The sequence below is a fragment of the Thermobia domestica genome, chromosome 17 (assembly GCF_964235325.1).
Source record: "Thermobia domestica chromosome 17, izTheDome1.hap1.1, whole genome shotgun sequence".
Classification (NCBI taxonomy): Eukaryota; Metazoa; Arthropoda; class Insecta; order Zygentoma; family Lepismatidae; genus Thermobia; species Thermobia domestica.
In genome coordinates this window covers 92,185,606-92,200,029 of record NC_137470.1, presented here as the reverse complement: position 1 = coordinate 92,200,029, position 14,424 = coordinate 92,185,606, and the positions used below count along the sequence as shown (strand labels likewise).

General features: G+C 36.2%; 2 protein-coding genes across 11 annotated transcripts in view; one reads left to right on the top strand and one right to left on the bottom strand.

Moving 5' to 3' along the window:
- The window catches only part of LOC145673876 (uncharacterized), a 254,260-nt gene extending 250,469 nt beyond the window's left edge, over positions 1–3,791 (bottom strand). For 6 of the 9 annotated variants that reach the window (XM_081743658.1, XM_081743659.1, XM_081743654.1 and 3 more), the window contains exon 1: positions 3,731–3,791. The gene's annotated coding sequence lies outside the window, so the exon portion shown is untranslated. Of the gene's footprint in view, positions 1–1,234; positions 1,371–3,456; positions 3,705–3,730 lie in introns of those variants that run through there. The other 3 variants (XM_081743655.1, XM_081743657.1, XM_081743656.1) reach the window with 3 other exon arrangements.
- The window catches only part of gammaSnap1 (gamma Soluble NSF attachment protein 1), a 75,401-nt gene continuing 64,731 nt past the window's right edge, over positions 3,755–14,424 (top strand). For both annotated transcript variants that reach the window (XR_014128838.1, XM_081743666.1), the window contains exons 1-2: positions 3,755–3,909; positions 12,587–12,654. Coding sequence is in view for 1 of the 2 variants with exons in the window: in XM_081743666.1 (XP_081599792.1) it covers positions 3,851–3,909; positions 12,587–12,654 (127 nt within the window). In the remaining variant the exon portion in view is untranslated. The remainder of the gene's footprint in view (positions 3,910–12,586; positions 12,655–14,424) is intronic.

Below are 14,424 nucleotides of genomic sequence, written 5' to 3'. Positions count from 1 at the left end.
GTCAGTGTTAAAGTGTAGAAAAGGTTGTGTTATCCATAGTGTACTGGTGCAGAATTAAACAAAGGAAACAGCAATTTATTTGCCACGAACTGACAATAAGCACAAGCACATTCGTAGACTGGTGCAGCTACTGCCGGGAAGTTTGTATCGACTGGGTCTTTAAAAACCCGTCTTAAATTTGTGGTAACGGTGTAGTAATAGATGAACCGAAGTTTGGCAAAACGAAATATAATCGAGAACGTAGAATCGACGGACAGTGGGTATTTGGTGGTGTTGAACGTAATAATACTTCGAAATTTTTAACTGTAGTGGAAAAGAGACAAGGATACTCTGTTAGCTGTTATTAAGGGCAGAATTGTGCAAGGAACCACCATCATATCGGACTGTTGGAAGGCACATGATTGTCTCAATGACGAAGGATTCCTTCACCTACGAGTAAATCACTCAATTGAATTTGTCTTCATCGAAGAGAGTGGCGACGTATGCCAGAAGAATGAGGAATTTTTGAATGGTAAAGAATTGTCTCTTCACATACAGACAACTGAGAACAAGTGACGGTGCGCAAAGTACCCAAATCACCGTGTTTGGAAGGAAAAAACAACATATGGAGGGGTACGTAGCAGAATTCCTGTTTCGACATCGTCACTCAACAAAATATCGTACACAATCTTTTGAAAGCAGTACGGGACCTGTACAAACCGTAAAGGTAAGTGAAAAGTTGTTGTAGCTGACACAAAACCTAACCGAATTTAATGTATTGAACCATAAAACAACCGAACGTGAGTAGAAAATTGCAAAAATTAGGTGAAAAAGCTGGCTTCCCATCGCTAAGTGGAAAGTTGTTGTAGCTAACACAAATCCTACACTAACCTAACCTAATTTAACGTACTGAACCACAGAACGACCGTATCTGAGTAGATTGTAGCAAAAAAGTAGGTGAAAAAGTCGGTCCCCCATTGCGAAATAAAGGCCAAATATATGTATATGCATGCAAGATAGGGTGTGCACATTCGAATACAGCATCTTTGAAATACATAAAAGTAGATGAGTTGGAGTTTAGAATTCTCTTCAGCACCCAGGCTGTATGAGATGTAGACTTATACCTACACATTCACTATCAGCACTTACACGGTGTTCAAATACAGAGGCCACCCTCTATAAATACCTGTGCCAGTCACTCCTCATCTAAAATTACTATACTATAAATTAGAAAAATTTTAGATTTTCTACATACCTTCAGATGATGACCACCATGATTTAGTTGGATATCGTAGGCTAAACACTTCAAATTCAAATCCGACAAACGTCGGCAACCGGGAATTGAACCTGGGTTTTTCGTGCCCAGTGCATAATAGTAGATTATATTTATACTGTGAAATGAATGAAGTAGTTGAAAACAAAAATAAATAAATAAGTAAATAATTAAATAAAATAAAAATTCCATAATAATGGGAAATAGTATTTAAATATAAAGAAAAGCTTTTAAAAAATGTAAATTTCCAACAATACAGAAGTTGTCACATAGCGATAGAATTCGCATTTTTCATTGTTCGTAAAATCTACAATACACTGTTGAAATTTTGCATCAACACTTTAATGAAAATATAACTGATTACAAGAAGTGACAGAAGATAATTTAATGTGGTATTGCAGACAGCGAAAATAAGAAATGAAGTACAAGACGTGAGTAGAATAAAAGCAGCAATAAAAATTTACACCACGAACAAATACTTTAAAAACGTGAAGTAAGCTAACAGTACTCACAATTAAAGCTAGTGTTTTGCGACAGTGTGATCAAATAACGCCCCGCCAGCGACTTTAGTGCTTAAACAGTCTCTGCATCCTTGCAATCAATTACGGTCCTATATTTTACGGTGGTTCACGAAACAAATTATGTTCTCTAAGAACACCTAGTGTCAAATGGATACCTTGTGCCCTACTGAAGAAAAAATTGTGCTAGTTTACTTTTAGCACGCCACATTTTGGAAGATTTTTTCATGCAAATTCAACACTTTGCATGAAAAGACATATTCATAAAGAAAAACATTTCTGCAGATGATAAAATTAAATACAAAGTAATACACCTGTATTTTAGGTATACGGGTGAATGTTACTAGTGTAAAAGCATTACAATGCTCTACGACGGATAAAATAAGTGAGCGCATATGAAAGATGACTGTGTTAGATCTATTTTCACCGGTGGTGTATTTCTTAACAACATACAGAAACTATACTTTATGTTTAGAAGTGGAGCGTTACTAGGGCAAGGTTCTAGAACACAGGTCCCCCTTCCCATTCAGTTGTAATCAAGACCGAAAACAACGTGCCCTGAGGGGCTCTAACCTGCCTTCACTCGCTAACGCTCGCTTGGCAATACCATTTGAATTAAATATTAAACTTTGGAAGAGAAAGGAACCATTCTAGGGACTAACCTTTATGGGGGGGAACTGTGTTCTATAACCACCCCCGTTACTCCCTCATTTGTTTACAGTACCCTGGCTTATGCGTATACAGACGGTCGCTAATGCGCCTCCTAACTGCCCTCCGGACCGTATTGCTCTGACTCAATTAGATAGCATTCGCGATTTCTAGTGGGCAACTATCACAGATTGGTTTGTGTACATGCAGACGGCATATTTATATGCAAATTGTAAAAGAATTATAATTTTACAACAATCACTTCTGATGGCTCCCTTGAATTTTATCTATGCCAAAATAAGGTATTTTCATGTTGCCGAGCGGAAATCATTTAGGAGACACTAGAAGGAAATTAGCGAAAGAATTAAAAATTTTCAACAATTATTTCGAGTGGTGTGCCAAAAGTAAACCTGCACGGAAAATGCCCTGCGAAAGGCAATATTACACATGAAATACTAATTTTAAGATGCAGTATACGAAACGATATACGAGACCGGTAGCGTGGTCATATAATCCAGCAACCTTTGTGGTGAGATAGTATGCTGGGGAACTATTTACAGTGGATGGAGTGATCTTGCATGATGATCTGAGCACCAGCCGAGTGCACCGGCCATAATTCGGTGTCCAACTTACAGTAAATTATTTTCGAATCCCCAGTGCTGGTTACAGGCGTAACACACACACACGGTACATTTTATTGAAAAGATTCTATTTGTAGAAACCAAATATTGCCAACCCACCTCTTAATCAACACGATTAGAAAATGATTGCAAAGTGACGTGATAGAACATTTACTCTCATTTAAATAAATCACGCATCTTGCGGTAAAATAAACAATGAACTTACGAATGAAATTTATTTTCCCGCAATATCAACTTAATTGTCAGAATGACAAACAGTTAAACATTTCACATAACTAATACTAATTATTGTTTTGTTGCAATGACTTTGTTTACGATTATTACAACCACAGGCCTGTCACCTGTTTAATTCAAGCCCACATTGATAGGTTCTACCAAATACTTTAAATGGTCATACCTTTCTGAAAACATAAATGCACATTACGCATGATAATCACCATTTTTTGAGTTATATATTCTCCTTCCACAGAAAAACGAAAAAAAATCTACATGTTTATTCCAATGCAACCGTTCAGCGTGAACTAAAATTCATTAATACGAATTTTAGGTAATCTGGTAATTATACATGTCTGTTTTTATTACTATGAAACTAACATAAAAATGTAATATTTTCGCAACAAACAGGGCTATTTGGTCATAAAACGTCATTTGTCATTTTACTCAAAACTTACCAACGCACGTCTCACTCTCCCAGGTGAAACTATCCGTCTGCTAAACGAAACGACATCTATTGTGAAAGGGTGGAGTTTGAAACAAATGAAGAGCGTTGCAGTCTGTCGGTTGGATCAATCATGGCACTTACAAGGAAGGTAGAAGAAGGATTCGGGCATATTAAATTAGCAGAAAAGAGGTATAGTTAATGCTTAATGAATATAAAGAGTAATAAGACTGATAATTAGTACTGTGCTATAATTTGAGTTTTGAGAACAACTGAATATACACTGGCTAGTAACTTACACAGATTCATTTTAACTTTCTTACGTAGGTGGCAAGTGTCGTCTAGTTAAAATTAATAGTTTACATCTAAGTGAGAAAAAGAACAATAGGAAACAAGTTGTCTTAATGTAAAAAAGAGTATTCGGAATGTTTTCATAAAATGTAACTATATGTTTCATGCAGGACTTGCATAATAATATGACACAAATATTAATGTCAGCTCCAGTCTTTAGTATATTAATAGTGCTATTGGACTGGTATGTTTTGCTTTACTCATAGCTTATGAAGTGTGTGTTTGTTGACAATTATCGTACTCATTATGTTACTTAAGTATTTTGACAAGACTTCAATAGTGGTCAGTTGAAATATCAGTATTAATTTCATGGAACATCCTGTGTTGTATGACTTGCTTATCATGACTTTCTACTTGGAGCTGTCCCAGGTGGTCTAGAGACTATAATGCGCGTCTTCGATCCCGGGTTCGATTGCCGGTGGGGAAACCTTAAAACGGTTAAGTTCCCATAAGCTTTGCCGGCCCAAACATGTATACTGAGTAAATGAGGAAACCTAACCTAACTTAATCTATCCATGTGGCCCCGCGTAGCGTACTGACTAACGCTCTCGCCTTCGGTGCAAGCGGTCCCGGGTTCGATTACTGGTGGGGGCACTAGGTCGAATAAGTAAAAAGCTTTTTCAGGCCAGCCATCCTCAGTGAGGTTCTCCTGGGTTTTCCTCATTCACACCAGGCAAATGCCGGGATGCTACCTAACTTACTAGTCCCAGGCCACTTCCTTCCCTTTCCACGGACAGTGTGCTCGCCGAAGGATGTCATGCCTCATACGTGACGGGTTCGTAGATGCCGAAAACCCAGAAATCTACATCCTATCTTCTTAATCTATTCGTAAATAATTGTTGTCACGCTAAAAAGTTGGCGTGGCTTTACAGAATATATATCTCTTGAAATTTGAATCCATACCGCTGGCTTGGATTTCACCGTAAATTATTCACGTTTTATATGGCCTCAGTGGTTCGTTCAAAACATACTTCTGCAATCCACATTATTTACACTAAGGAGACATTAATTTTACAGCTAATAACGTAAAGTGACATTACTTTTTAAGGGAAGTTTCTTCATTTGAATAACCTAGCCACCTTAGAAATCAGTTTATTTGCTGTGATTTACTGTGAATACTTGCTTCGGGTAAGTGGTGGACTGTAGATCCAGAAATATGAATCTGATCTTAATTAACCTAAGGTTTAAAATCTTGTAACAATGCGGAACAAAGGCCCCTCATTTTCTAAGTGATTTAGTTACTGACGTGCTCATAAGAAACTTGAATATTCATGTAAAGCTTGAGTAAATAGGATTGGACCTTCATGAGATACCCAGCAAGTGTTTCCCTTAGGTAATTCATTCAATGGCAAGTCTTAACTTTGACTCGGACAGTGACGGCAATCGATTCATCTGACCCGGTTCCCAGAACAATTTAAGAATTATTTCCCAAGAACGATTTAATTCATCAGAGCAGTCTAGGGATCAATTCCTCGGAACAGACAACCTGTTACTCTCCCCCAGAACTCACTCCTAGACTACTCCGGAGAATAGAATCATCTTTGGGAACTGCTTCGTGCTTCCTAAACTACTCTGGAAACCAGTTCAGATAAATCGATTCTTAAAGAATCGTATATCACTAGTTCTCCAAAGTGTGGATTAACAACAGCCACAAATAATAATTTAAATGAAGTGAAAACCAGTTTTTAAACTAACCTAATCCAAAATATCCATAATCTTCAACTACGATTTTTAATTCTGAGCTAAACATTTCAAAAAGAAAAAAATATAAAATGTAGACTGCTTGTATTCGGAAGTATATTGGGGGGCTACAGCCCCCCCCCAAAAAAAATCTCTAAAATAAGCTGGAGAAAAAAAAACACGATTCGTAAATTTAAAAAATGCACAAATGCAAAACAAATCAAGAATAGAAACAATATCAATTAACAAATAAGAAACACTCACCGCTAATTATATAGAGATCCAACATGCTCGTCGATCCCTACATGCAAATCAGCCGCACCTACTAAACCACCTGATTCTTTAGTTGATGCAAAATTTCAACACACCTCCAAGAATATATTTCAAAACTTGGATTGAAATAACTTTAATGCGGTTACAATTAATTCCTTCAGTCTTGTTTCTTAATACGTGCCTAGTTTCAGAATTGACCTAAGATGTCCATTTATCAAGAGAGAACAGAATACCATTGAGAGAAAGAAATGTTTGGATATCATGCGTAACGATTATTGTTATTATATATATTTTTTTTCGCTCGATCAAATTGGCTGTAGTAATATTAAACTGTAATTTCTTACATATTTATTTAACAGTCACCAGATACAGCTCAGAGGCAATTTTATACTGGATATCTAACAACAATAGCAATGGAAAGAATTTGGGAGGGTATCGGCCAGGGCCTGTTTAGTAGGTACCATCCCGGCATTTGCCTGCTAGAACTGAGGAAGACCTTGGGATACTCCAGTCAGTTTGGTTGGCAGCGGAAATCGAACCCACGACTACCGAATGCTAAGCCAACGCTCTATCACTTGAGCATATAGAAATTAAAAGGTTCTTGTTTATAATTGCATCACGGGGAAACAGCTAAACTGAAATTAATTTTTAATGTAGTTATCACGTACCTTTAATTGGGCTTTTATCATGTTACTTTCTTCAAAATTCATATTATAAGGGCAAGGAAGTTTTTTTCTTTTTAATTGAGTATTTTACGATTGTGTAAAGTTAGGAAGATGAAACTTGGGTATAAACTTCTCGTTAAAAATAAGTGGAACCGTTTCTCAGCATTTTTGAGATTTCCCTTTTTAAGGGGACTGCCTTTTTTATAATTTATCTTCACATTTAAATCGACGTCGACTGTTGTTTCTTTTTACGTCACGGGATATCAATTAAGCGGCTTAAAATTGAGTTTTTCAACATAGTATCTACCTCAAGCGGGGATTCTGAAATGTAAGTTTGTTTAAATGGCATATCCTAAGCGAGAAGAGGATTCAAAATTTCTAACAGAATAACTTACGGAGTTTTTCTTATTATATTTTCATTCATACACGTATCATAAAGGGTGAGAAGGATCAAATATTTTCCATGAATTTGATTCTTCCCGTGAAAAGGACGGGAATTTCAACTACTTTGGAATAAAAGCAATTCGACTACATTCCCTATGTTTTTCTAGGACATAGGGTACTCCCGTATTAGTACGAACAAATAATAAAATGTCTTTCTCCATGTGTTAGTTAATTAGAAATCTGAAACGCTTGAATTAAAAAAGGAAATTACTAAGGACATATCTCTATGTTCTTAACACTAGCGACAATCAGATCGTGAAACACTAATTCTTACGTATCTGGTGGAGAATGTAATGTGTAGTACAATTATCGTATGATACAAAGGCCCTTTAGTAGTAAAATCTGTTATAAGAAATCAAACTGAGAACTGGATGTGTCGAAAAGGTAAATTGACAGCATTTCAGTTCTTAAAAAGAGAAAAAAAATCATGAAATCCATTTAATATTGCTGTTTCTTATCTCTGGCTCCTGAACGTAAGGTACTATCTCAGTATTTGTCTGGCGTGTTTTGAGGGAAATGAACGGAACCTTCAGTGAGGACGGCTGGCACAAGAATTTGAATCCTGAGTGTAATAGTGGATTTTATTCCTACTCCATCTTTTTATAGAATTACCCACTTCTTTGTTACTCTACGAGGTTATCTACTTCTTTCTAGAATTCGAGATACAAGCTAGTATGACTGGTGCAAAGTCTGTCACACGAAACGCAGATGAGACTTCACGGATTCCCTTGTGTGGCATTTTGTTATTTTTTAATTCAATGTCTCACAATTATGCACTGAAGTTAAGGGGGACGGTGATAATGATTGCATGACGAAAACTGGAGGAATCTGAAGAACTCGGAACACCCATGTACACGCTGTTTGTCCGCTACAATGTCCATTTTGCGACAGCTGTGATCGAACCAGGAACCTGCGCCAGTGATAAACCAATGTTATACATGACCTTGTTTTTTTTTTTCTACTTGTGGTAAAATGATGAAAGACTGAGACAGCGAGAAGACTGCATTTGTGGACGGTGTTCAACTGACACTTCTATAGCCAGTTAAATAGGGAATTAAGGATTGAGGTTAATTTATAACAGTTGATGTAGCAATGATGCTTTAAACTTCAGTTGTTCCTGTTTTTCATGAGAATTTCGAATAAAGTCGGTTAATAGATAATAAAGAACATTTCTTAAAAGTACTTCGATCGAGTCTATTTGGAAATATCGTTTTGATGTGTGGTCGGTGTCTCATGTGTTAAATCTCTGCTTTAGCTTCACTCTTGTATGTCATTCAGTGGATACTCCCTATAGGATTCTGGCTCCAAAGTTCAATATTGGGTATTGTAATTGTTAGAAATCGTCGTTGCCCTGTTTTTCTGACTTTTGCATTTAGTCATTAAAATTTCTAGAATTATATTATTTGAACATTATTATGTTTAAAAAAAAATATTAGTGTTGTTTGATATATCTCTAATTAGTTCATTTAAGTTTATTTAGAAAAATCGAGATTTTTTTTTTAAGCTAACAATTTTTGTAAAAGCAATACACTGGAAACACTGACGAATGCTTGCGCGTGTAAGAGTTTTTTTTTTTCTCCGCGGAGAGTCACTAGTTGTTTTCGCCTCTTTCTTGCTTGTGATATGGTATATGTCGCCCATACGCTTTCCTTATAATGCATTGAGTAGGATGTCTCTTGTAATGACGCGAGTAGATCAGTTCTTGTAATAACTTGGGAACGTGGATTTACGTAATAGTATGAAGAATGTAATAAAGCTACGTCTTCCGAATGTACAAGCAGTGAAAAATTAAGTTTCTTTTCCTTGTTCAAGTTCTGCCACCAAATGACTGTTTTAAACACAAACATGTTATTGCCTATTGTATGCCATTTCTTGGTTGCAGTTGAGAGCTGCTGTGACGGAGATTGAGCTAAGGGAGGGTGATGGAAGTAACTAATGCGTAAGGAGCATTTCTGTTCGTAGTTTTATTGAGTAAAACTGCCTCGTTTTGTTTCTTTTTCTTTCTTTTTGTTTCATCTTTCTTGCGAGTTTGTAAATTCTACCAAGTGATCCATTTTGAAGGACCAGATATGACGTTTAATTTCTCCTTTGTGGCAAAGTCAGTTCGCAGTAAAACTAAAAGAGTGTTAGAGAGGTTGGATATAAATGAAGAACTTTCGTTACATGATGAAGCTAAAATGTTAAAATTTTCCTTTCGTATGGGAATTAGCACATTTCGGAAAATCTGGTATTATGTGGCCAAGGATATCGTAAGAACTGGTGACTTACATCTTATTGCAGTTTTTCGAAAATTTTTCTTTTTAGGCAATTCATTAATTTTCGATTCATTCAATGATTCCATGGACAAACACCGTGCTCATGGGTTTTCTCGGTGTTCTCCCGTTTCCTCCCACTTTCTTCATTCCACCGTTTCATTCATTTCCCGTCATCACCGTCTCTTTTAGCCTAACCGACATATGCCAAGGACGTAAAGCTTAGATGTAATTTTTTCGTTCGATTCCGATCCCAACTCCAAAAGAACTAATTCCTCGCAACAGTTCCTTCAATGTTCTGAGGAAACAGTTCCTCCGAAACAGAATCGGCTTAGGAATCTTGGCGATTCCTTCTGTCATTTTTTCACTAATTGTTTTAAACATTGCTTTATGAAGTAACGAATGATTTATTACTATCCTAATTTCCACTCTTAGAATAGTTTTGAATTGATCAATATTTCAATTGTTCAATGTTTAAAATAATAAACGCCTAAAAAAATTATATAGATGAGTATAATTAAGCTACATACCTCAAATATCACATACTTCTCACTTTCAGTCGTTCTCCACGAAAGGTGAAAAATAACATACTTTTTCTCACACGAAATACAAGTCTTACTTAATTTCAGTATTCCCACACTGAAACACAATTTGTAACAATTCTCTTCTGTGTTGCAATCTTCACTTGACAAGTGAAATAAGTTCAACTTACAGAGAAATTCCTCAGAAAGAATCGATCTACTGAGTCGAAAGAATCGACATAATTAATGAATTGCCTAAAGGAGATACTTGTCCAGTTTTTGATTAGTACTAATATATGGAGATAGTTCGCAGTAGTAAAATAGAACTGTGATAAGCACTTCTGCAATATTGTTAGTCCTATTTGTGAACTTCTTAACTAAATCCACTAGTCTTATATCTCGAACTTTTGACAGCTATTTCGACATTCGATTAGTATTTCAATTTCCTACTGCCTATTTGACGTGTTAATTTATCTCACTACGTTTGAAGAAAACTTCAGTTCTAATATTAGTTTAACCAATAAAAGGAATAATTATTTTTTAAAGACATATTGCCTTAAATTTATTAATTATATCAAGAGATTTACCCTCCAGTAAAATGTCAGTTTTATTTAACTCTTATTCATTTACAATATGACTTCCGAATCTCACTTCGTTGCAGGTGTATGTATATATATAGATAGATAGATAGATGGATGGATCAACTTTTCACTAATTGCACCTTAACCTCTTTGAGTCATTTTTCGGCCGAGCACGTTGTCGTTGCTCGTCAATATGTTCATCTTGTTCTCTTGAGTCTGACCTCCGTGTGTTTTTGATGTGGTTGTGCTCAGGGTGAGGCTAGTGGGCCTGCGCGACCGTGCTTCTGTAGGGAGCAGGCGCGGAGCGACGGAAGGTATATGACTAATCAAAGGTTTTCTTTGAAGCTAGTCACTAAAGTTACCAAATATTTAAGATTTCGGTCCTGTGTTGACTTTGCGCAATACGTAATGGGTCTTTCAGGGGCCACATTCAAAACGAAACTTTTGGTAGGTACCGAAAGATTCCATAGAATTTTGACAGTATGTATTATGCAGCAATGTTGTTGTTGTGGCGTTTGGCGTGCCATCTGTATGAACTTCGATCGTGCTTGTATGGTGTATTTAATTTTATCTTAATGTGGTTTCTGCAGTGTTTGAACGTGTGTGACATAGGAAATAGCTCTCGTCCGACCACATACCTGTTCAGCTCCAATGTTATGTAGGCGTACACAACTTAACGTGGGATCGATTCCGGTGTATCACCTTGATTTCTACAATTAGGTTGTAAAAGAATTAAACTGTATATCGAGTGTTGATTGTCGATTATAGTATTAAAATTGCACCAGAATCTATATATTAAAATGCTAGGTTTATGTGTTTGTGGTCAAGAAAAGTTTACATGTTTGTGGCTAATTCTTTTGACAATGATATCTCGGAAACTAAAAGCTCTAGAAAGATGCCGTTTTCACTGATTGATTGCAAATTTTGTGTAGATTGTTCAGTTCTAATTGAATATTTAAAAAAAGGCCGTTATTTCTGTAGGACTTTTTTTTAGAGTACACTGGAAGTGTTGAAATTTTAAATGTAAAGCATTATATCTTATGAGTTATATATTCCAGCACCACATTTGTATACGGAGTTAGTATATCTCTCCGGCGTTTGTTTCAACACCAAATGACAATGAAAAACGAAAGAAAGCAATTTCTTCAGTCTAAGATGAATGTTTATTGTTTGGAGTGTTTTGCCCAATGAACACCATATATCACTGACATTATAATTAATTGTGTGTGTAATGTATCTGCTTATTACATACTGCATGCAAGAAGAAAGAAAATACTGATCACACATGAATTAGAAGCTCCGACCGGAAGTAGGCTCAAATCTTGCAAATGGTGCGAGATATTGAAAAAATAATCGAAAAAATCTCCGCTTTGTGATACCCTTTGCCGATTTTTATCAAGACCACCTTTATTTGTGTCTGTAGAGAGACATACAGATGTTGTGCGGAATGACAAGGAAATTCATGTTCATATGTGAATGATGCGCTGTGTAGAGAGCGCAGGTTCAAGCTAGTGTTATAAAAAAATGTTTTTACGGTTATGTATCCAATGTTCAGAATTTTTAACCCATAGCCTGGACATTATTCTAATCGAAGAGTCTGCGAAGAATTCTGGGTAGTGTTTTGATCTGTGTAAGTTGCGTTATTACTCCAATTTTATATATTTGAAGATAGTGATGTTATGTGATTAGTTTTATCTATTTATTTACTGTAATCATTTTTTTTTCAGTTGCAGAGATGGGAAAGGTAATTGACGCTAAAGGAGATGGGGAAAATGAGTTTGAGCTTTTGAAGTTCCTCAGAATAAATTAAACCTGTATAGATTTGTAAGTTGATTTTCAGCAGTGACTTAAATGAAGATGTCACTATTGCTTAATTTTATCATAGTTGTCCAGGACATTTGTAAAAAGATTGGACAATGTCAGATGGACAGCTAGTTTGAATAATATGTTTAGCGCTAGAAACAATATATTGGCCAGTTATGTGATATGGAAGAAACGTAGTCCATAACGGTCAGTATTTGCACGATTTTGTTGTGTATAAGTTGTGTGTTACGAGGTTGTTCATTGTGACTTCATGTATGTTATTATTTATTGAATTTCAGCCTCAAAACTTCAATATTGAAGTGGAGACCTGATTATGAAGTCGCTGCAGATGAATATAGCAAAGCAGGTACGTATGTTTTTATTTGTTTACATTAATACAAATGTATAAGATTTGGTGTGATGCCTTTCAGCGGCCTGTTCTTATGTAAGGCTATCAGGAGGGCGCAGCTTTCTGTCATATTTGATGGACAAGGTGTTATCTCACCTGTAGGAGGCAATTACTACGGTAAGGTTAGATCCCAAGTGTTTCGGAATCCACATTAAGTTGTAGGCTCCGCCTCTTATATCACCTGTGCTGAAAATCTTCATTTTATTGCGGGAAACAAGCACTGTTATTAGTGTTGTGTCATATACTCTAAAGCCAGTTGCTTACAAATATATAGATATTTCAGAACCTAAGGTTGGGTTTATTTCCAAGAACCAAGGATAGGGTATTTAAGAAGATAATAATTAATGTGTTTCAATCCAGGTAAATAATAATAAACGGTGGACAGCGTTCTAGAAATGCTAAATCGCCGTGGCAACTGAAAATAAGTATTTATCTCCTAGCTTTTTTTTTTTTTTTTTTACGTCATCATTCCGAATTTTTACCTCCAGTACTTATTTTTATGCGCTTACTTGGAATTTCTTACTAAGTTAAAACTTTCCAATTTGCATTTAACGATATCATGAACTGTCCATCATTAGAAGATTTTGATCCATCCAGAAAAATGCACAGGTGGTATTTCAGTGCTCAAACCACATAACATGTCTATCCATGCGCATTAAATTTTGCGCGTGTGTAATAGTTCACGATGTTTCGCATTTATTACATATATCTTTCCACCTTTGGCTAAAGCTGAATGACTAGTAGGTGGACATGACGCAAAGCATGCCTTCTATAAAAATATTAAAACAATAAAAAATATAAGAAAACAAATATATTAAGCTCAATTAAATTTATCTTGGCAATCATTCTTTCGAGGAGTTTTTTTGTGATATCAAAGGGAAATACACAAAATTCCAGTACAGTAGCTGGATAAGGGACGGAAAGAAGTGAGAGAAGAGTTAAAATGTTAAATCTATTTGTTTAAACCTAGTGTCTAGGTTATTTGCCAAAAATATAACTGTTCTCTTGAGGCTCGACGCGACGTGCTACGCAAGAAAATCTGAATATATTGTAAAAAGTAGAAGGGTCTTTCAACGGTGTTCCCGTGAGTAGAGTGAAAGACTACAAACTCGCAGTCTGTGTGTTTCCTCGGGGTACTTCCGTTTCCTCTCGCATTTCATTCCACCAGTTCTTCCCTTATCATTCACTTAATCGTACAGGTATCTTAATACCTTAAAAGACGAATTCGTGGGACGTTAAACTGAAAGACTTCATTTTATTTTCATTTTTACCAACTTGCAGCTAATTTGGCATCGGAACAAGTTTCATTCCCTTTTCGTCGTTCTTTTTTCTTTTTCGATCTTTCATTTTTTAAGAATAGTGGGATAACTCCAATATTTTCATGTTCATCGGAACTGAAACAACATAATAAGAAAGTAACTTCTGTTAAGTTTTTCCTTTAATCTACATATCTGCTCAGAAGCAGAGTACTATCCGTAATAGCTCTTGCATACTTGCTCCTCCCACCCCTCTTTGCACACCCAAACAGATTCACTTCAAACTGAGGTAAAGTCAGAAAGGAGGAAAGTGACACACAAAAACTACACACCACACACAATCATTTGTCGGACCGCGTTGGCTCAGTGGTAGAGCGTTCACCTCTGGTGCTTGGGGTCCCTGGTCCGATCCGAGCTCGCGCCAAGTGAACTTTGTGGTGGACAAACACCGTATGCGTGGCTTTTTCATGGG